Source organism: Condylura cristata, unplaced genomic scaffold, assembly GCF_000260355.1.
Source record: "Condylura cristata isolate star-nosed mole 26May11 unplaced genomic scaffold, ConCri1.0 scaffold00021, whole genome shotgun sequence".
NCBI lineage: Eukaryota > Metazoa > Chordata > Mammalia > Eulipotyphla > Talpidae > Condylura > Condylura cristata.
The window spans coordinates 29,192,969-29,215,538 of NW_004567122.1; the positions used below are offsets into that span (position 1 = coordinate 29,192,969).

A 22,570-nucleotide genomic window follows, 5' to 3' on the forward strand; every position below is an offset into this window, starting at 1 on the left:
TTTTCCTGTTCTTGTGCTGTCATCATTTCTCAACATTTTCCATCAGGTGGTAACAGTATACTGGAGTGCAGGGATGAGGTTGGCTGTGGCTCATGGGCTCTGGTTGATCCATTTCTGCCCCAATACCCAGAAGACTGAAAACATCAATATTTTAGACTATTTGTATCCTTCTAGTGACCCACACTTTCGAGAAGTTCCATTGTCACCAAAAAATGGCTAAGGAGTTCCACCCAAAATCCATATATTGACTTTTGATTCAGTCTACCTTTCCCTGAGTGACACTCAGGCCACAAGAGTGGAAACTGAGTAGTTTCTTAAAGGGTAAGAGTTGTGTGGTTTTTCAGTCCTCCCACAAAAACCATAGACTAACATATGTCCTACCTTTCCTGGGAGTAATACTTCAGACCTTGGTTGACACAGGCCCACTTTCTATATTTTCTGAAGTGTCTTCTGGAACTGGAAGTTGGTCTTTTGACTTTGAAGAAAATCCTTTGAAGACTGGGCAGATAGGAATGTATTTCAGAAAAGCAATCCTCTTTATCCTATTCATCCCAACGGGGAAATCGTAGCTCTTGAGGCTGGCAGAGGTCTCACTGTTGGCATGAGCTCCAGCTTTCCATTGTATCAGCCCTCGTTCCTCTGGGCTCCCTAGCAGTGGACAGTGGGAAAGGTCATTTACCAGGGCCAACCACCATCTCTCTTGTATTTCCCCTTCCCAAAGCCTAGACCTGAAGGTTTCTGAAATCAATTGTTGGTTCTTCTATCTTTTGATTCTGGAAAGTTGTTAAATATATGATTGCTCAGAGTTCTAGAGAACCCTGTAAGGTTTCCTAGATATGGGTTATAATTAATATTTATTGTGTATGTACAGTGTACCAGGCTTTGTGCTGGTTTAATTTCATTATGTCATGTCTTTGAAAGTACATCTGTGATAGGAATATAGGCACTAAGATACAAGATTTTATGAAGAAACCAACATCATTGAGTATGAAGCTAGTGTGTGCTAAGCCCAGGGAGCAATTAATACCCAGACTATTGAGGGGGCAGGGAGATATGTTTTAAAACATTATAATCAGTGTTAATATTCAGTATGGTCATTCCATACTTAGTTAATAATCCAAGCCTCACAATTGAGATGGAAAAAGGAATGTACAAAATGATGTAAAAACAAACTTTTGTAATAATAAAAAAAATAATACAAGCCTCAAAAAGTCAAGGTAGGTAAAATCTTATTCAATATTTGATGGTAGGGGTGTGGGATGTAGAAAGAGAGATTTTCTTAAAAGGAGAGAAATTCTCCCTTATTTGTGGGGTGTAGCTATGAGGTTTTCACGAGAACTGGGGTTAACAAAGACTGACACTCAGTCCAGTGAAAAGAGTGAGATTTTCAGATGTTGGCAACCCAGTCTGAGAATACCATAAACTGAGAACCCTTTGAGTAGTTAAATAGGGTATCCCTGAAATGGATTTGCAACAAGGGTGTGGGTAGGCTTCCTCACACCAACTATATTCTGCTCAATTCTGACATGGCTTCAAGGTTGTATCAGACACCACAAGTTAAAGGGCTCAGCTTCCCAAAACCACCCACCCATTCCACCCCCATTTCAGACTTCCTTGGCAAGCCCCAGGCTGTTCTATGGGCTCAGGACACACTCAAGTTCTGGTAACTTGTAGAGCTCCTTGCAAAATTAAGGCTCCATGTTCACTAACTCAAAAGCTCTTCTGAGCCGCACCTGGTGGGCTTTTATGAAAGCTTTCTTACATAAGTATGTTTCATTAACTCAATGGCCATTGACAATTGAACAACCTCTAGCCCTTCTTCAATCCCAGGGGGTCAGGGTGGAATTCCAACCCTCTGTAATCTGGTTCCCAGTGACAACCAGTCCCCATCCTTAAGTACTTCCACATAAGTCACCTCAATGACTTAGTAAGAGACAACGTTGTCACTCTCAACACTTAGGAAATTACAAGGATTTGGGGAACTAGGGGGAACCAGGGATGATCAAATACGTGAAAAATACACATATACTGGTCATCTGAATGACCATAATACATCTTGTAAATTACAATATCCCAGTAGTACAGACCAAATTTGTCCTGAAATCTCAGAGGGTTCTGGGGGAAGTCACTATTTTAGCAAAGTAGAGAGGAAATGTGGGCAGAGAGGGAAAGCTCTGTGTGACAGGACTGTGGTGTCTGTCACTCTACTATCTGCACACAACAGAGCTCCCTATTAGGCCCTGTCCAGTTCATCCAGCAAGCCCTCTGGATGACTGCAGCCCAGGCTCATTGACTTTACTGTCCTACACTGCTCTAAACCTAGTTTGACTCCTAGCTTGTGGTAGGAGCTCGTTGAAAACAAAAGAGGGACCTAAGTTACTTTTTTTTTTTCTTCGCACGTTCCTTTCATGTCTAACCTAAGGTCAATCTCTTATTAGTAGTTGCTGGACTAAATTGATTGCTCCTGTAAGGGTGGACTGTGGATCAGTTAAGAGATGGAGCAGGGCCTCCCTGTGGCACAAAGGGTTAAAGTACAGCACTAGGAAGCTATCTGCAGCCACTGCAGCTTGAGTTAGATCCCGGCCAGAGAGGTGACCCACATGGCACAGCAGACCTCTCCCTGTCTTGCCCACTGCTCCCCTCAGAAGTGTGTCAGTAAATCTACCTGTTCTGCTCTCTACTCTGTCTCTGGTGAATCCTCCGGCCTGTACCTCCAGTTCTTTGCATAAATAAATATATCTTTTTAAAAAGAGAGAGATAAAAAGATGGAGGAAATACAAAGCGGCCCATCAGCAAAGTGTAACAATCACACAGAAGCAAGCTGTGCATTTCCATGACTAAAGTCTGTTCTGTGCCATCTACACCTAAGTTTGAATCCAGATTATATGACTTTGGGGGAGTTACTCTGTCACTTCCAAGCTTCAGATTCCTCACCCGTGCTCATTAAAGGAGTGTTGAAGATTATGGCGTGTAACACATTAATGATTTCTGGCAGGGTGTCACTGATAGGCAATAAGGGTGAAAGATAGAGATGTGAGGAACACAAGAGAGGCTGTTCTGAAACTAAACTAATCTAACTTAATCCATTTACTCAAAGAAGCCTCAGCTTCTCACCCAGATACTCTGTATCCCCTCACTTTTCTTGAGCATTGAGGCTGTCACTTAAGTCCACAGGATAGCTATTCTGACATCTACCCTAGTCTCCTCTAAATATGGGGGAGGAAGGGATTTCACAATTACACATCCACCCATTATCCACGGGGCAGCTGCTACCAAGAGCTCGCTCCTCTGATGCTGTTAAAGCCCTAAAAGTGCAATCGAGCCAGGCCCTTCCCTAACCTCACTCCAACCCACCAGCTGTGCTGTCAGCTTGACTCTTGTCCTCTGAATAGATATTTGCCTCTTCAGAGAGAGAAGCAAATGAACCTGCACCTGTGTTCAGGCTGGTAAGTGGCGGGGAAGAGAGGCCCACTGTGCTTCTCGCATCATTCAACTCCTTGCACTGATGAGGTCTTCAAATTTCCTCCCGCCCCATCCACTCACCCAACACACACTGTCTCCACAAGCTTTCTTTGATCTTCCAATCCCCCTGAAGCTTTCTAACAGAGGCAGTGTGTACTAGCTGGGACACAGGACATGGACTGAATCAGATGAACTTTGTTAAAATTTGCAACATTTTAAATCTGCAAACATGACCTTTGGTGAGTCACCTCTCTGATTCTGTTTCTTCATTTAAAGTGATGTTGATAGCTCTACCTCACAGGACAAGTTACAAGTTTTGAAGCTGAAATGGAACACTTAGCTCCATACCTGACCCATACGTAGTAGTAAACGGTAAATGTTAGAGCACCTAGTGACATTTAGCTTGTATGTATTTAGTGGGCACATGAACAGGGTAGGAGGCTTTTCAGAAAACCCACCAAGTATCCTCCATGACCCCTGCAAAAACTCTTGAGAATTCTAGTAGCTAAAATGACAGGCTGCTGGCAAATTTGGAGTGGGTTTGGCAAACAGTGATGCTGCCTTTGTATCTAAGAAAGCAGACACTTCTCAGTCCTAGTGGCATAAAGAAATGGAGAGGAATTAAGAAAAAAAAAATTCAAAAAAGAAAAAGGAATGGAAAGGGAACAATGTGAAGACCCTAAGTAACTCTCCTAGCCCATCCTCACAAGACCCGTAATGTTTGCGTAAGCCAGTGGTCTCTCCCTCTAGCCAGCAGGCACTCCGCCAGCCCAGCTGTTCCTGTTTCTCCCTGCAGGACTTGCGTGGCATCATTGGGCTTGGCCACGGCTCCAGCTCAGGGCCATCTGTAAGAGTCTAGCGCAATTTTATGTGCCACTCCCAGAATTGATCCATACCAGGCACTGTGTTGTCCAATATGAAAGCCAGGCATCCACCCACGAACATCTCCGTGGTCAGCAGCACAGTTAGAATCTGGTCCACTTCAGGAATGCCTGTGGAATGGGCAATGGGTTTCAAGGCCTGATCTGCAGAGCAGAACTAAGACTTTCTCCCAACTTGTGCAGCCTGCAGACTTCCTTGAGCAGGGGTGAAGATGGAAAGGTGAAAAACCCCAACTTTCAGGCCTCCCTGGTGTGCAGGGGTTAAAGACACCGCTATCAAGCTATCCCAGCCTCTTCTATAAGTTTGACCCAGGCCAGGGAGCAGACCCACAGGGCGCAGCAGACCTCTCCAATGCCACGTCTTCATGAGTTCAATCCCTGCCCCAGAGGTCACCCACATGGCACAGCAGACCTCTCCTGTCTTGTCCGCTGCTCCCCTCAGCAGTGTACTTCGTCAGTCTGCCTGTTCTGCACCCCACTCTGTCTGGTGAATCCTCTTGCCACCCATAATTCTGGCCTGTACCCCAGTTCTGTATGCATAAATAAATCTTTAAAAAAAAATTAAATGAAGGCCCTCCCTGGTGGCACAGTAGGTTAAAGCATAGCACTGTGAAGCTATCACAGCCACTGCAGCTTGAGTTCAATACTTGGCCAGGGAGCTGACCCACATGGCACAGTAGACCTGTCCTAAACTGCCTGATGCTCAGCAATATATTTCAGTACATCTGCCTGTTCTGCTCCCCACTCTGTCTCTCCGGTGAATCCTCTCACCCCTTGCAGCACCTCTGGCCTGTACCCCAGTTCTATATGCATAAATAAATAAATAATAAATAAAAACTAAAGGAGCACATGCAGAACTCAGCACTAGTGTACAGAAATTATTTTAGGAAGAGACAGCTGCTAGTTAGTTTCCTGACAGCAGATTAACGTCCGGAGTTGGACAGAATTCTGGCTACAACCTGTGAAGCCTTGGAGGAAGGGCCTGTGCTGGGGAGTCAGAGCCCATCACAGCTATCTCCCCTCCCCCACCCCACCCGAAATGTAGACGAGTCGTGGCACCTGTGTTGATAGCTCCGCGGTTGGACTCCAGGTAATTGGGGAGCGTGAGCCCAAAAAACATGGAAAATCCGAGCACAAAGAGGTTGCGGGAGGAGTTCATGTCCACGAACTGCAGGTTGGACAGTCCCACAGCCGTAATCATGCCTGAAGGGGCAGAAGAATGGATGGGGGCGCGGTAGGGGCGGACTGGGGTCCACCCTTGGTGCCCTGGGGCTCTCGCGGTGGTACTCACCGAACAGAGTACAGAACATGCCCCCCAAGATGGGGTCAGGCAGCGAGGCGAAGAGGGCGGTGAACTTGCCAATGGTGCCCAGGATCAGCATGATGCCAGCACCGTACTGCACCACACGCCGGCTGCCCACCTGCCAAGGAACCAGGGGACGTGGCTGGGTACAGTTCCCTCGGCGTGGTGGCTGGGGGTGGGGGAGAGGTGGTGGTGGGGAAGGGGATGGGCCTGGGCGGGACCGGTGGGGAGCGGTGGGCGGGGATCTGTGAAAGAGCAAGGCAATTTTGGGCCTGTGCTTAACACAGGCCCTCTGAGAGGTCCTCAGAAGGTGGGACCACAGTTGGGATCTCTTGGGGCAGAGAATAGGTGAAGGGCTTCCTGCTGCTCTGGCTGGACGTGGCACCTTGGTAATCCCCAGGACTCCAATGTTAGGGCTGGATGAGGTGGACCCGTTGCCTGTGCCCAACAGCCCGGCGATAATGCAGCAGATGCCTTCAGTAAAGATACCCCTGTAAGGAAAGGGCGAGTGGGGTTCGTGATCCAGCAAGTGTCCTCTTCTTCTCCTGGCCTAGCTGCTAGCCTTCTGGAGACTGTGAGCCGCAACTATCTGTCCCTAGTACTCCCGGCTCAGGCCAAAGGTAGGTCTGGAAATCAGGAGTCCGGATCCCAGCATAGGCCCAGTGCCCTGGAACGTACCCCTGGAAGATAGGGATACTGGTCTCACAGGGTTGCTAACAAACTGTTTTAAGAGAATGCACATGGAAGACTAGGGACCCTGAACGTTGTGAGTGACTATGGTACCTCTAGGACTTCATTATCCCCTCAACTACTGACAACATGCAGATAGAATGATGAGGACACAGATTGCCTACAGAACATGAGGTCCTCCAGACCTCCAGTAGTGAGTGTGTGTATGAGGGTAGACGTATTAGGGTGTAAGCTAGAGGTGCTAGGGGTAAGAGGATTCACCAGAAACCAGGTGAGGGAGCAGAACAGGCAGATTTTATTGAAATACACTACTGCAGGGAGCAGCGGGAGGGACAGGAGAGGTCTGCTGTGCCATAAATGGGTTAGCTCCCTGGCTGGGGATTGAACTCAGGCCACAACGGTGACATCATTGAGACTTAGCCCCTAGGCCAGCAGGGAGGCACAGGTTTGGAGAGTATTAATGCATTGCCCACAGCCACACCTCCGGGATTTAGCTTCTTGCATACCTGTTGATAGCATGTACTGGAGGGGGAGGTGCCCCAGCCAGGCGGGCACAAGCGTAGTAATCTCCAATGGACTCGATGATGCCCGCTAATGTAGCACTGAACATTCCCAGAACAGCAGCAGCAGTCACTGTGGGCAGGCCCCACTGACCTGGGTCCAGGGAGAAAGGAGGATGGATATCATGCCCTTTGGAAGGTCCAGAGTGGGGTAGGCAGTACTTGGGTGGGGAAGGAGGGAGAGCGGCGGGTAGAGGGGCCTCTCTACAGACATCTTTTTGATTTGTACAGGAGCTTACTTGGGATCACTCAGACTCCTGAAGTTCGAGTGAGTCTTTATCTGAGTAAAACACCACAGTGCTTGGTACACTGTAATTGTGCAGCTAATGCTAGTTCCATCATTGTAACTGGATTGGGGTCACCAACAACCTCATAGATGGTCTCAGTGAGAGGCAGGGGGCTTCCCCTCACTCCCTTCTTGTGGGGTTTGCTCACAGGGGTAGGGGAAGCGGATCCAGGGTGATATCGCCATGATGTCCCCTCGGGCATCTGTTCGTGCCTGGAAGCCATAGGCCGTGGGATCTGCAGGCAGCACGTCTGTGAGGGTCAGGATGTAGCAGAGCAACCACATAGTCATGATAGCCAGCACAATCTAAAGTGGGTTAGATTGTAGAGAGGTGCACTTTTGAGGGTATTGGAGCCTCAGTCCAGGCCCACAGCCTTCGCCCTTGCCCTAGCTCAGACCACACCCGAACACCTGCTCCATTCCCTGGCTGGGACCTCCTCTCTGCTCTGGCTCTAGGTCCCAGCCCTTGTCCCCCACCCTTGCCCCAGGACCCAGGTGCAACCACACCCCCACCTCCCCGCCCTGGCCCCAGCCCCAGGTGCCTGTCAGTTCCTCACAGGAAACATCTTGAAGATCTGGATGCGGAAGAAAGTGAAGCCCTTGCCCCAGCGGTAGACAGGCAGCAGGAAGGTGAAGTTGCGGAGGTACTGGGAGAAGAGGATGATCAGGAGAATGGAGCTGGGGGCAGAGACACAGGAGGAGGTGGCTGGTCGGCTGGCCTGGGGCAGGCCATGCAGGGATGAAGGGGAAAAGGGAAGTGGGGCTGGGCAAGAATTAGGCGCATGCCCACTCACCAAGCTGAGATTCCCCAGTGGGAGCCAGCTCGGTCACCAGCAGCTTGGAAGACAGAGAGGCCAATGAGGGAGACCGTGGGGGTGACTGTGAGAGGCCCGATATAGCTGAGCAGGGCTCCAGGCAGCCCCACCAGTCCAATCACCACCTCTACCATGCTGGACACTATGATTGCACCCTGGACCTGGAATGACAAAGATCAGCTATGTCATTCAGAAGCCATGATCTTTACATAAAAAAATTGCTGGATCACGTGCTTGTATCTCCCAACTCAGCAGTGGCTCTGGCTCCCATCAGGTCCCCTCCTCAGCCCCAGGTCTCTTCTACCCCACCTGCAAACCTACCTCTCTCATCCGTGGGTGCCAGATATGAGAAGTGTTCAGGGGCAGGGTCCAGTTACCGTAGATCTCCTCTGGGGCCGGAATCAGGTGTGCATGCAGCAACAGAGGATAGCAACAGAGGAGGGCGTGGAGAACTGCCGTGAGTGAATACACTCCAGACAGCTGCCCAGACCGCCAGGCGTGGGGGCCCTCCCTCTCCTGTGCAGATCCCAAAATGTGCCCACCTTCTGGGGGACACTTCCATTTCTCTAGGGCCAGGATGGCTTTGGCTGGGACCAGAAATGCAAAGGCACTGGCCTGGAACAGCGGCAGCCTGGGAGGAAGACAGGGACGAGGGAGGGAGGGAGGGGGAGGGGTGAAGGGAGGGGGAGGTAAGGAAGGAGACCAGGGCCGGAGACAGGAAACCAGAGAATGGGGCATGGAGAAGGGGACAGAGAATCACACAAGGAACAGAGACCCAGAGGGACAAGGGCAGGAGCAAAGGAAACTCATTGAGACTGCAGGCAGGACTCTAATATTTGGGGGGGGGGCCCCAAAGGAAGAAATCAAATGGAGCCCCCTCACATCTCCCCGGGTTGGTCTGCCCCCTCACGTCTCAGCACTAGCCCCTGCACTAGGAGGGTCCTTATGCACAGAAGTGGACGGCTCAGTTCTCACCTCAAGGTCCACTCATAACCCTCTTGCTCCACCGCCCCTATGACTGTCCTGTGGCCCCCTCAGGCCGAGGGCTGAGCACGTGGGGGCAGGGGGCTGCCAGGGGGATGGGTCACTGACGAGGGCTGCACAGGTCTAGCAGCAGGGTAACAGGAGGTCCTGCTTGCCCAGATGAGGGCTTAGCAGTAGGACACATGAAACCCAAAGATACTTCATCCCCAAATCAAGGATTCCAGTGTAGGACCCCAGAAGCCTGACTGTGAGGCTGTCCTGGGGAGTAGGAGCAGCAGGTAGGGAAAGAGAACAACTATTTTTTTTTTTTTTGGTCCCATCAGAGTCCAGTGAGAGATACTACCTGCTCTCTTGTGGGGTGGGAGTGGGGGCAGCTCACCGGATGCCCAGGGTGGTCTGGATGAGGGTGGTGATGCCCACGCAGGTGAAGATGGTGCCAATGAGCTGGCTGACCATGTGCTGGTCTCGACCCACACACAGCGCCTCAGCCAGGAGGAAGGGCACAGCGATGGTGCCACTGAAGCACGTCAGGTAATGCTAGTTGGGGGAGAGGGCATGAGGCAGGGCCATGCAGCTCATAGGGTTACCCTAACCGTCCTCATGCCTGCCTCGGTGGGCCTGGATCTGTGCCGGCCTTGGCAGTGTGCCCGCCCAGGACTGAGACTCCCACGGGGATGACCAGGGAGTTACCGCTCCCTCCTCCAGAGGGTTACTAATCATCACCCCAAGTTAGTGCTACAGCTACCACGGACTGTGCCCTCCTCCCTGTCACCAACTCCCGCCTGGCTGCTGTCCCATGCTCCCGAGGGTTAATCCTCTTTCAGGCCCCGTCAAGGTTCTTTCCCACCCCTGCCCGGTGACAGTCACTGTTGCTTACCTCAGGTTTCTCTTCCTGTTACCCAAGATAACCTGCTGGCCAGGGAGAGGGCTGGGATCCTGGGGAGTGTGCGGAGATGGGGAGACCCTGAGGGGAAGCCCACCTGGAAGCCGAGCAGGATGCACAGGTACCAGGGCGGCACATCCTCAATCTTGTACAACATGTCAAACTTGGGCCCCGTGGGCCCGGACATCGGGGGGTCCCTCGTGGAGGTCTCGGCTGGGCCCGGGAAATCATTCTGGGGGCAACAGAGAGAAGGAGCCCAAGGTGGATGATGAATGATGAGAACTGCAAAGTCCACTCTGTCTCAATCAATCGGGCAGGCTCGAGTGGTCGCCTCAGAAGGGGGGCCCAGCCTGAGGTCTCCCACACCCCCACGGTTCTGTCCCCCCACTCAGCTGTCCCTTTCCTTGGCTACTTCTGGCTCCCACCCCACATTGCTTCCCACAGAGAAGAGTCCGCTGTGCTGGCAGCCCCTGGAGAAACTAGGACCAGGCTGGAACCTGGTTACGGGAATGTCAGAGACCTACGTCAGAGACCTGGGGACACAAGAAGACTGGGACCAAGGACAGGCGGCCCTCTTGGGCCCACTCCAGTCTTATCTCTGCCCCTTGGATGTCCTTGGGCTGCCACTATGGAGAGGGTAGGTTGAGTCCCCAGGTTGGTCAGACAGTTCCCAAGCTGAAGCCTCCTCTTCCCTCCATACTCCCTCCCCCAACTACCAAGTTCAGTCTGGGGCAGTCGCTCTTGATCAAGTTCATCTAAACCTTTATCTCTGCCCTCCCAGGAAGAAGGTCTTCCAGTCCCTCCCCCCACCTTGCCCCCACCGGGCTCCACCATCCCCCAGCACCTGTATTGGGCCCTCAGGTTCCTCCTGGGCCCTCATCTGTGGGGCACAGGTGTGAGCAGTTCCTGAGGAGAAAAGGGGAGAGCTTTATGAAGGCCAAGGAGGACTTTACTCGACACATCAGACATTGTTCAAAGTAAATCTGTAACCAGATCCCCAGCCCCTATTGCGAAAGGACAGGGCGGAGATAACGTATTAACTCTGGCCATAGTGGTAAAGGCCACTCCAGTCGCTGCCACCTTTACCTCCTGGGCACTCCCCACCCAGCCGGCACATGAGCCGGTACATGGGACTTGTCCCGGTTGCCAAGAAAGAGCCCACGCGGGGGGTGGGAACCGGACAGCCCTGGAAGTTTACCAAGCCTTGGGTGAGAAGAGAGGAAGAGAAGTGGAAACAGGCACTTTTTATGTCACATGCTGAATGAGACTCTTCCCCACTTATTAGCCGGGTAATCATTATTATCATTATCTTCATAAACACTGTCATCACTGAGGGACGATTGCATGCCAGGCAACATCCACATATTGTGTTGAACCCCAGGCACTAGGTTGTACTAACCTCTCTTACAGCTGAGGCAACAGATTTAGAAGATAGGATCTGAGCAGGGAGGGCCACACTGGTAGCAAGAATTTAGAAAGCCACACCTAAAATTCACGAACTCCAAGATTCTGCTGTCGGTCATACAGTCGATGTGATAAAGGACTACCCCTCCCCCCCTCTCCCCCCCCCCACTGCGGCTTCCCATTCTGGCTCCCTGAGGCACATGACACAGCAGATGGGCCTCTAGGGAAGGAACCGCATGGGCTGGTCAGCTGCTCCTGTCCTGTGTCAGAAGAGGGTCCCCTTCCCTCCCAATCAGGACTGGTTGCAAATTTAGGGCACCCAGTGCAAAATGAAAATGTGGGTCCCCATTTCCAGAAATAATACAGATTTCAAGAAAGCGACAGCAGAGCATTTAACTGAAAGAGCTCAGTCTGAGCACTGGGGGCGTGTGACCACAGGCACTGTGTGACTTCACGTCATGTAGCCAGTGAAGCCGGCTCAGGGGCCTGGCCTTTCTTCCTCTCCTGGCAGCCCGGACCCAGTCTGGCCACCGACCCTGGGGGTTGGGACGGCCCGAGGAACTCAGGCTTTCCAGCTGGTGGGACCAGGCCTGGGGTCCCTGGTTCTGTTCCCCTCCACACCACCCCACCACTACCATCCCCCCAGGGCCCACCTACCTCTGGGTTGTTGTGTCCACGACCAGAACCTGCCCTGAGGCCCCATGGGCAGCACCGCTCTCCAGCTGGGCAGCAGCTTCATACCACCACCCTGAATCCGTCAGCCTGTTCAGCTCCCGATCTCTGTCGGTTCCTCTGTTCCTCTGTCTGTTCTTCTCTCTGCCTGTCCTCTCCTCTCTCCTTTCTTGGCTCCAGCTCCCAGGTTCCTGAAGTTGTCTGACCAGTTCGAAACCTTCTCAGCACTTTTCTCCCCACCCTCTCCTTCCCAGTACTCCCCAGGGGGCTGTGGAAACAGAGCCCCACCCCTTACTGCATAGTCCCAGTCCCGTGGACATGCAATTTATCCCAAATCACACACCACACACATAAAGACAAGTTTGGAAGTTGCATGTGGTCTCAGACACACAGTTGCACACATGGGCCCATGACCTCACACGCTGCTGCGGACTATCTTCAAATCACACAAATACAGGCCACACAGGGTCACATCACAGGCTGTGCGCGTCACGCCCCATACTACTGATGGCTCAGCAGGTTCCTTCGGTCCTAGGGTTCTTTCCTGGGGTGAGGGCCAGTGGGGCGGCCTCGGGCACATGGACAACAGGTGATGGAATGGAGGAGGCTGGGCTGTAGTCCTGCACAGGGAAACTGGAGAGCAGGACCTGCCTGGGGTACTCCCACCTCTCTAATAGCTGACCACCCCTCACCTCCCATCTGAATGCCTTCCCACAGCTCAGCTTGGGACTGGGGATTAGGCTGTTCTCTCTGTAACAGATACAGGTTTCCTGGACTCCGCCCTCACTCCAGATACTGGAACTACAAATCCCATCAGTACCAATGAGAAGCACGCTGGGACGTGAGGGTGGAGCTGAGCAGCCAGGTTGGGATAAAACCGGACATGTGCTGAATCCACTTGGTTCCAGGAACCCTGTCCAGCTCCATCCCAGTGGGCATCTAGGGTCCAGACTTGCCAGCTGGGGTCAGAGGCAGAGTCCATGGGGTATAGACCCCGAGAGACGAGCCTTCCAGGAAGGGGCTAGGTGGTAGGCATGACCTCACACGAGGTATCCACGGGGTGGCCTGCTTGGGGCCGCACCGTTCACATCACTGACTCCTTATAGGCTTTTGACCTGACCACTTCTTGACATTTCCAACCGTGACAGATCTCACACCCTGGGAAGCTGGGAGAGCACGCTATAGGAAGAATGTCAGCAGAAACACCAATGACTGTCTTCCCAACACCCTGCCCCCTCGAGCACCTTTTGCAAAGACAATGAATTGAGGTCACTGGATTTTATTTGAGTCCAGGAGAGTGTAAGTCCTTGGCCCCTGCCCAGGGCACAGTGCCGGGAAGTTGGGGGAGCAGAGAAGAACATGGCCTCTTCGCCTTCTAGGCAGAAATGAGTGGGGAGAAGCAAAGGAAGCCTTGGGGCTCTTCAGGGGAAGGAAGAGTTGGACTACAGCTCCGTCTTTGTGACCAGCGCCTCCCCCGAGCAGGCACCCCGCGGGCGTCTACACAGCAACAGTTCCAGCGCCTCTCGGCCTTGTTGGTGGGCTTCATAGATCTGGTCTTCTCCAAACTCCCCCAGGTACTGCAAACATGTTCTGGAGAGCCTAGGGGAGACCGGCAGTAGCGTCAGACTCCCCCGGCCCCAGATGGGGCTCCATCCCACCTTCACCCCCCTGATATCACCTGCTGGGCCAAGGTCCCCCGGTGATCATCACGCTGATGGTGGGCTCTGTCTCTGTGGTAAGCCCAGGGCCTGTGAGGTGTTTTACCTGGTTCACTTCTTGGACCCCGTAGCTGGAGGCAGCAGGAAGGATAAGGATGCAGTTACCAGGAGCCCAGACATCAGGGCATCTGTCTCCAAATGAGGCTGGGCATTTGCTGAGTTCAGCAAGTTCTGGTTCTCCCTGATGGAGGCCAGAAAGGGGGAACCCTGGCCCAAGAGCAAACAGCCCCCTGTTTGCTGGTCCCCACCCTTTCACTTGCTTCCACCTCCAGAGTTCAGACTTCTTCCCAGTCAGCCCCCTGGCTTGGGCCAGCACTCTCAGTGGAGTGTGTATGTGGTGTGAGAGGGAGACCAGGAGCTTCTGCCCCAGAGCCTGTGCTGGAGGAGGGAGCTAAGTCTGGACCCGTAACTCACTGCTGCCAGGTCTGGGAGCAGCTCTGGTCCAGGACATCTATGTATGCCGACTCACTCAGCTCCTGCCGTTCCCTGGAATCTGGGGTGTGCAGCTTGGCTTCTGCCTTTGCTAGGTGTTGCGACATCTGGAACAAGGAGGACCTGAAAGTCAGTGCATGGGAAGAGGGGACAGGAGCCTTATTTTTTTTTGGTTTTGTTTGTTTTTTTTTTTTAAAGATTTGCTTATTGGGAACAGCTATATACCAGAGACATTTTATGGGGTGGAGTGGGGGAATGGGATCAAAAACAGGGGAGGGAAGTGCACGGGACTATGGTGATGGCACATGGGTGATTTGGTGATGGGAAGCCCACGGGGATTACAACTGAAAAAGGCACAAAATGATGCGAAAATAAACTGTTAAAAATGAATAAATAAGTAAAAGATTATTTATTGGGCCCTCCTTGGTGGTACGATGGGTTAAAGCACAGCACTGCGAAGCTAGTGCAACAACTTCAGTGAAAGTTCAATCCCCAGCCTGGGAGGTGACCCACATGGCACAGCAGACCTCTCCCAACCTGCCCACTGCTCCCCTCATCAGTGTGTTTCAGTACATCTGCCTGTTCTGCTCCCCACTCTGTCTCTGGTAAATCCTCTCACCGCCCCAAGCCTCTGGCCTGTACCCCAGTTCTGTATGCATTAATAAATATTTTAAAGAACTGGGGTACAGGCCAGAGGTACAGGGGGTGAGAGGATTCAACAGAGCTAGAAAGGAGCAGAAGAGGCAGATTGATAATGTATACTGCTGAGAGGAGCAGTGGACAGGACAGGAGAGGTCTGCTACGCCATGCTGGAGGAGGGAGTTAAGTCTGGACCTGTAACTCACTCTGGCAGGTCTGGGAACTGCTCTGGTCCAGCACATTGGTGTAGGTTGCCAACTCACTCAGTTCTTTTTTTTTTCACTTCCACTGGTTATTTTATTCAGAAAAAAACAAAAGGAGAATTAGTAACAAAAATCCTGGTCATTTGCAGTATATATCAGCTTTCAAGTTGGCTCTCCTGTCCAGAAGTGTTTCATGCAAAAATCCATCTTTCCAGGCCTTTTTAATAACTTTACTGTCTTCTTTACTTATTTTAAGTTTGTGGTCTTGGAAGCTCTGAAATTTCTTTACAAATTGATTTCACACTGTTAAACGTTTCCTTTGTCTTCTTCAAGAAGGTCGTCTTTTTTCTTGGTTTCTCTTTCAGCACAGGATCTAATCTTTATCATTTCCTCTTCTCCTGCTGTTTTACTTTTTGCTTCAATATCTCCTGCTTCATTGCATCTAATAAAGCAGCTATTGGAGGCCAGTAGCTGCCACTCCCTGGCCAGGGATCGAACTAGTGCTGTAGTGGCTGCGGATAGCTTCACAGTGCTGTGCCTTAACCTCTATGCCACCAGAGAGGGTCCAGGAGCCTGGGTTTTTGGGGGAGAATGATATGGCAAGGGAGGCTTTGGAGCAGGAAGCACCTGTGAGGCAGGCTTCAGGGCCCTCCCTCAACCCCAGAAATCTGGTGCCAGGCCAGCAGGGTCAGTATCCATTTCCCTGGGATTGGGTGGACAGGTAAGAAAGGTCAAAATAGAAGGTTTGGCCTGGGCTCCATATCCCCTCCCTCCTGCTCCGCCCCCTACCCCCTCAGGACATACCTGCCCATCAGCATTTGCTATTTTAAGCTACAATAACAAGGAAAGAAGGAAATCTCCTGCGCCAAGTCTTCAGAGACACTTGCACTCAGGCCTCACGCACACAGGGACACAGGGACACTGGAAGAGGTGTTTGTGAATGGGGATACACACACTCACATACTCATGCAATCAACACGTGCACACACCAGCACTCCCAGTCATGTGTTAGGAGGGACTCCAGACCTGACGATGGACCTGGACAAGGAGTCTTAGTGGACAGGCTCATGACTTCAAGATACTGGACCTGGGGGTGTCCCAGATTGTCTGCTCTCTGTTGGGCAGGTAAATGGGTAAACTGAGGCAGGAAGGTTTGGGTGAGGTGAAGATGGCAATATGGAGGCTGAGCCTAACTCAGTGCCCAGGGTAGAGGCTTAGGGGCTGAAAGGCAGTGGTGGAATCTGAGGTGGACTGAGGTGGTGGCTTGGGGAGGAGTCCGGGTAAGGGGGCTTTTAGGGGGCGCTCACCTGGTAGGCTACCGCCCTGCAGGCATCACAACGCAGGTGAGCAGGCATGTGATTAGAGTATTTCTCCTCATCATCCAGCTGTGGAGCAGTGGCTGTAAGGGTGGCCCTGTCCCCATGGTCCCCAGGGACGGCCCAGGCCTTCAGCAATAGCAGTAGCAGCGGTAGCAAAGGCAGCTTCATGGTGCTGGTCCAGCTCAGTGAGCACGGGCTGTGTTCGCACACAGATGTGCTTGTGCAGGGAGGGCAGTGGGCCCACACCGGAACCTGGCCCAGACCAATGGGGAACTGACACTTCACCCCTCTTCCTTTCCCTCCCCCAGGGCCCTGGAGGTGCCACGTATGCACCCCCTAGGGGTCACTGGTGCCAGTCATTGGAGCTCCATTTCACATGTCTAGGCACAATGAGGCAAGGGGGGAGGCTGGGCTTAGGCGAAAATACACTGAGGCAGATACCTCCCATGTCTGGGGATCTGACCAGTGACAGGTAATGTGCTGTACACCTTGAGAGAGGAGATCGGTTAGTGGCCTCTTTATTCTACCCCTGGGGACAAGAAGATTCAGAGGTGAGCTAGAGGGACCATGCTGGGATTTGGAACCCAAGCTTGAAGGGTCCCAAAGCTCACGGGCCAGTCAGCTATCAAGGGGAAGGAGACTTCAGCTGCGTGTGGGCTTCCTCCTGGGAGACAAGTTCATTGATGCAGGGCTGATGCCACAATGCATGAAAGAAAGACACACGTGGTCCCTCCAATGATCCCTACTCGGGTGCCTCACTCAGGCCATACTCCAGCAGAGAAGGGCAAAGTGGGGGAAAATCAGACACCTGACACCAGTTTATTTCAGCCATCATGGCTCATTGAGTGAGAGGTTTATTGACACCAGAATAAGGGGAGGGGCCCAGGATGGCCCAGGGCCCTCCAGGCCCTCAAACTAGCATCTCTGGCCATGAGATATCCAGGTTATTCTGACTCATTGTTCTCCCAGACAGCTTCCAGTCCAAAGCAGAGGGGCAATGACTAAGGAACCCAGGCCCCCCAGATGCCTGGGACTTAGGAAAGGCATCCATCTCCATCCCTAATACTACTTCTAAAGGAAACTAGCCTTCCCTAAATTAATCATATCACATATTAGACCAACAAGACCCAGCCCCTTCAAGCTCACAGATCCATCACAGAGCACCTCCCACACATGCAAACTCCCCTCATCTCCCTCCCCTGCCTCGGTGGCTCCAAGCCGTCCCTTCCAGTACTGTGACCAGCCTGCAGAACTAGCCCCTTTCTGGTCATGGCTCTGTTACTCTGTTACTGGGGAGCGGAATCAGCGGCCACTCCCCAACTCCCACAGGAGTCCCCTTTTCTGCCAGCCGTAACCCACATTCCACTCCACCCAGAGGAGTTAGCATGTTCCTCTGGCACTACAGCTTACAGCTCAACCATCCTTCCTGCTCATAAGTCCTTTCTGATGACTTACTTTATCTACCCCCACTCTGGAATGGCTGAAAGCCCTACTCCTGGCCTTGGATAAGCCAGATCAGCTCTGAGGGCTCCCAGAAGCCAAGTCAGAGTGTGCGGTTGAGGGGAGAACAAAAGGGTGTTACTCTCAGCTCTCGAATACAGCCACCTTCTCCCCAGAATACAGTCACCTTCTCCCCACCCCCAGATCCCCGTTTCACATCCTGGCTAGACCTCCACCTCCCCTCCTATGCTACATCCGCTGTCCCCCCAGTTTCCCTTCTCAGACTTGGCCTAGTAAGGAGGCTGTATTAGCCTCTTTCTCCCTCGCCCTCCCAGACAAGGTTCAGATTCTTGCCAAGAATAACAGATTTGATAGCCAGAGTCCTCCTTCCATCCCACCAGAGCTCTCTAACCTCTAGACAGCTCTCCAGACCTTCCCTGACTGCTCCTACATCCTGCTGCCCCTTGGGAAGCTCAACTCCCTCTCAGGTTGTCTTCTGGAGACAAGCTGGGTTTACACTTTCACACACACACACAAACACACCACACCCTGGCAATGCTTGGGAAAAGGGGTATATAATTTTGTTTGCAGAGGAAGTAGGCAGCCACTTCCTGAGCTCTGGTTCCATCAGCTCTGGAGTCTGATACATTCCTGAAAGGTAACTTCCAGTTTGAAGACCGGCTAGGATGGGGAAAATAAAGTGGTGACAGAAGGAAAGAAGGGCAGGGACGGGATGCCAGAACCTCCAAGGCCATCGATAGGCTCCAACACCGCGGGGATCAAACCCGGGAGCCTCACGCGGGGAACAAGGATCCTTTACCGGGTTGCATGGGACCAGAGCAGGAGGGCGGTGCGCAAACGAGCAGAGGAGCAGGGCTCGGATTCCCGCTCACCGGAAGGTAGAACATGCCATCCAGGGGCCCCGCCTCCGAGGCCCAGGGTAGCTGATGGCCGCTGAAGGCTGGTGGGTCCGGGGATGGCGGTAGTGAGAGGCCAGGGACAGGCCCATAGGCGGGCGGATAGAGGCCAGGACCCACGGCCACCGGGGTGAAGATGCGGCGGGATGGCCCCAGCGGGGAGGGCGGCAGCAGCACCTCCACATACTGCCCGCTCTCGGGGTCGAAGAGAAGTCGCAGCCTGGGCTGCCGCGGCGCCTCGACAAAATAGTAACGGCCGCTCTCGGGGTCCACCAGGATCTTCCCCGAATGCGCGGCCCCCGGCGGTCTGCGGGGCCCCTGGGAGGGGCCTTCAGGGGACCGGTCCATGGGAGGCGCAGACGCCGCACGGGGCTGGGGCGGGATCCTTTTGGCTGTGGACTCCCGGGAGGGGGAGGGGGACGACTGGATTGCAGCCTCAGGCTCGGAGGCCGTAGGTGTCACCAGCTTGGGTGCTATTCGGGGGCTGGAACTTGGCTGTGCCAGGGGGGAGCTGGGCTGTGGTAGTCGAGCCCCTGCTGACCCTATGGACGACCTCTGGGGTGAGGTGCGAGCGCCGCCTTGAGGGCTGGTTCGACTCTCGCCCTCCGGGAGTGGGCACCTGGCCTCGGCATCCAGGTTTTCCCCATCAGGATCGTGCACCAGAACTCCCCGGGTTCCCTCGGGTCGGTGGGCCAAGGCCAGGGCACCAGGCAGACGGATCTCAGTGCGCGCGAAGGGTTTTGCCGTGCTGTTCTCTGCTCTCCGCCGCAGGACCCCGTTGGGCTGCAAAGCGTCCCTGGGGACCGCGTCGGGACATGTCTCTGGGGGCTCATAAGGGTGCGACACGACCGGCAGAAAGTCCTTGAGAAAAATGGAAGTGTAGTGAGCGGGGGCGGGGACCCCCAGCGCTGGCTTCCTGGATGCGCCGCCTTTCTCCCCGTTGGGGTCTGCAGGAGGCAAAGGCTTCGCTGAGCCTGAGCTTCCCGCCAGGAAGCTGGGCGCGTAAGTGGTCTTCACCATCTTGCGCACGTCGCGAGGCCGCGGAATGGCCACGCGCCGGCGACCCGAGGCCACTTCTCCAGGGCCCAAGTCTTCCCGGCAAGTGTCGGCATCCAGGGGGCCCAGGAGGCGACTCGGGGGTAGCTCTGGTGCAGCCACCCCTGGCAACAGCTGATTGCTTTCAAGGGCAAGATCTGGCCTCTCCCACGTGGATGGACTCAGCGCCTCTGCAGGCTCTGGGGTGTCAGGCGACAGGCCTTCTTGGGCTGTGCCATTCAGAACATCCTGGTTAGATAGTATCGATGAATCCTGCACCGTGGGATCCCACATCTCTTGGGGTGATGGGTTCCAAGTCCCAACAGGATGATCTGGAACCTCCCATGATGCCAAGACCAGTGGGGACCGGCTCCTACTTCCCTCCGTATTCTCCTCTGGCAGATGCCGAGGCTCCCACTGGGAAGGGTCTTCCGGAGATGGGTTTCTTGCCCTGGCAGTACTCTGATCCCATTGGGAAAGGATCAGAGGGGAGGGGCTCCTCCTGCTGATAGTTTCCTCCACGGCACCCTGATTTTTCCATTCAGAGGATGCCTCAGGAAAGGATGGGCTACTGGCCCTCGGACTAGCGCGATTCCGCAGGGGGAGGTTCTGGGGGGACGGGCAATGAGGACCTTGCACGATCCCATTTGGAGCCTGCCACGGTGGGGACTGGCTCCTGGCCTTATTCAGAACGTCCCAGGAAGCCCCAGACTCAAAAGCCGGACTCTGTGTCCTCGGAACCGGTGGATCCAGAGTCTCTCGCGGGAAGCGAACCTTAGGTTCCTGGTCGTGTGCCTCGTGGGTCTTCTCCCCTGACTGCAGGAAGATGCTGGAACTAACCGGGCCGAGGGGCTCAGTTCCAGGTGCGGGTTTGTCTCGCCGAATCGCACGCTCCCGGAGGCTGGGCCACGGCCGTGGGGCCCTGCCAGGGGCTGAAGTGCCCTCTGTCCGTGGGGGCCGAGATCTGGTCTGCTCCAGGACCACTCGAGTACTGCCGGTCGTTTCCCGGGGCGTAGGTTCTGGTCGCCGGGTGGGCCCGAAGGTGGCGCTGCTGCGGGCAGGGGCCACAGGGCTCAGTTTTCTGGCCAGAGCTGTCTGCACGAGGTTCGCGGCAGCCTGCAGGCGGCCCAGCGACTCGTCCAGGGAACCCGTACGCAGGAGCAGTGGAGGGTTCGGCGCGCTCGTCTCCCGTGGAGGACTCCGGTGTCGAGGGCGCAGCTCGATCTGACGCTTGGGCACTGTGCGGGACTTGGCGGGCGCAGCGCTCTCCTCTAGTGCCACCTCCACACACTCAAACTGTGCTGGAGTGGCAGGACTCGGTCCGCGGGGCCGAAGCTCCAGATAGGTGGCCCAGCGGGAACCACCGTCAGGGGCCTGGGGCTGCGGTGTAGCGGGGGCTGGTGACGCGGGACTCGGCGGAGAGAGGCTGCCGAAGGCCTGCTCGGTGATCTGCTGCACCTCGCTATCCGCCGCGTCGGAGCGGCTGAACAGGGGTCCAGCGCTGAAGATGACTTCCATCTCCCCCGACGGCAGCGTGCGCAGCTGGGGCGGGGGTGGCCGCGGGTCCGAGCCCCGGCCTCGCTGGAAACCCGAGCCGGGCGGGAGCTGCTGGCGGCTATTCTGGGCGCTGACGGACAGGCGAGGCTGTGCGCCCGCCCCCAGCGCAGGGGCCACCCGGGGCCAATTCGCCCGGCCTTCTGCGTCCGGCCCAACGTCTATGGTCTCTGGGGAATCTGGAGCCGTGTAGTAGGAGCTTGAAGAACCCGAGGAGTCCTGACGCCGCGCGGGTGCCGGGATCAGCAGCCCTGGGTGCCCGGGCAGGGCTGGCGGGGCGAGCGCTGTCAGCATGGTGGGGCCGGACGCCGCGCACTACCTCCCTCGCACTCGCCTCCGTGGACGCCCGCACTGTCCCCGCCCCGCCTGCGGATGCCGAGGGGTCAACGCGCCTTAAAGCGGACGCGTCTGCCTGGGAGCCAGCAGCCTCCGCATCGGGAGAGACCTGGGCCCTGGACCTACACTCCCAACCCCTTTCCCCATTGGAGCCGACTGGGGCGCTTGGGGTGGCACTCCAAGGCTTTGGCGGACAGGAAGGTGAGGGGAAAGCAGGCCTCTAACCTGGAACCAGGAGGTAGGCCCAACTTTACTCATTACAGGGGAGGAAACTGAGGCTAAGCTGGGGACGCTACAGTCAGTGTGCTTGCCAGGCTTTGAGACTCCCGCCCACATAATCCCCACAGCACTCAGCCTCTCCCCACCGTCCCATCACTGAAAGTACACACACCCCTCTTCCTGGGTCCTCTTCTCTGGTCTCAGCTGGTGTTCATAGGATGCACCCACCACCTTTGCCTGGTCACTCTTCCAACCTTTGATAATGTTTTTTAGGACTGAACTGACCACATCTCCCCCCAAAGTTGTGTAGGGCCTTCAGCCAGCTGTTCCTGGCTGGACCCATTGCCTAAGTGGGAACCTACAGAAAAGGATTCCAGTGGACAAATCATACTTTTACATACCATCTTGGTATTCGGAGGCCCTGGATGCTGATGTGGGGTATCTAAGGAAACTTTGGGGTAGCTGTGGTCCCCTCTCTAAAAGCCCCTCTAAGGGGACATGGTGGAAAATCAGCCACCACTCATCATTGTCCTGGGACAATGTCAATGGACGCCGCAAGCCCTTAACTTTGTTTTCAAGGTCCTGCCACGACTCAGGCCCCATGTGGCCTGAAGCAGGTGTACTCAACCTCACAGATAAGACTTCATAGATCTTGCTCATCCTTCGGAGAGGGTCCCCGACCTAGTGGATCCCCATTCCCTGAGGTTCATCAGTGATGGCTTGGAAGAGGATCAAGCCTGTCCACTACATCCATTCTTTCTTACATGTGCAACTTGAGCAAGTCAGTCCCTTTCCAGACTGTTTCCCCACCTTAAAAA

At 54.3% G+C, this 22,570-nt stretch overlaps 2 protein-coding genes across 4 annotated transcripts; both read right to left on the reverse strand.

Moving 5' to 3' along the window:
• Positions 1-32: 32 nt before the first annotated feature.
• LOC101621344 (solute carrier family 23 member 1) lies at positions 33-21,477 on the reverse strand. 3 transcript variants are annotated; one of them, XM_012728035.1, is made up of 14 exons: positions 19,140-21,477; positions 9,962-10,072; positions 9,361-9,518; positions 8,540-8,628; positions 8,319-8,386; positions 7,977-8,158; positions 7,740-7,860; positions 7,332-7,488; positions 6,843-6,990; positions 6,032-6,137; positions 5,635-5,764; positions 5,403-5,546; positions 4,359-4,454; positions 33-648 (listed from the first exon to the last, which is right to left on the reverse strand). In XM_012728035.1, exons 1-14 carry the CDS (start codon positions 21,159-21,161, stop codon positions 401-403), a joined length of 3,780 nt encoding a protein of 1,259 aa, XP_012583489.1. In that variant the 5' UTR covers positions 21,162-21,477; the 3' UTR covers positions 33-400. The 3 variants fall into 3 exon arrangements, with proteins under 3 accessions (XP_012583489.1, XP_004686845.1, XP_004686844.1); XM_004686788.2 differs by lacking the exon at positions 19,140-21,477 and adding an exon at positions 10,709-10,744; XM_004686787.2 differs by lacking the exon at positions 19,140-21,477 and adding an exon at positions 10,709-10,744 and having other exon boundaries at positions 8,307-8,386.
• On the reverse strand, positions 13,246-16,419 carry MZB1 (marginal zone B and B1 cell-specific protein). Its single transcript, XM_004686523.2, has 4 exons — positions 16,240-16,419; positions 14,073-14,197; positions 13,619-13,729; positions 13,246-13,539 (listed from the first exon to the last, which is right to left on the reverse strand). Exons 1-4 carry the CDS (start codon positions 16,417-16,419, stop codon positions 13,383-13,385), a joined length of 573 nt encoding a protein of 190 aa, XP_004686580.1. The 3' UTR covers positions 13,246-13,382.
• Positions 21,478-22,570: the final 1,093 nt, after the last annotated feature.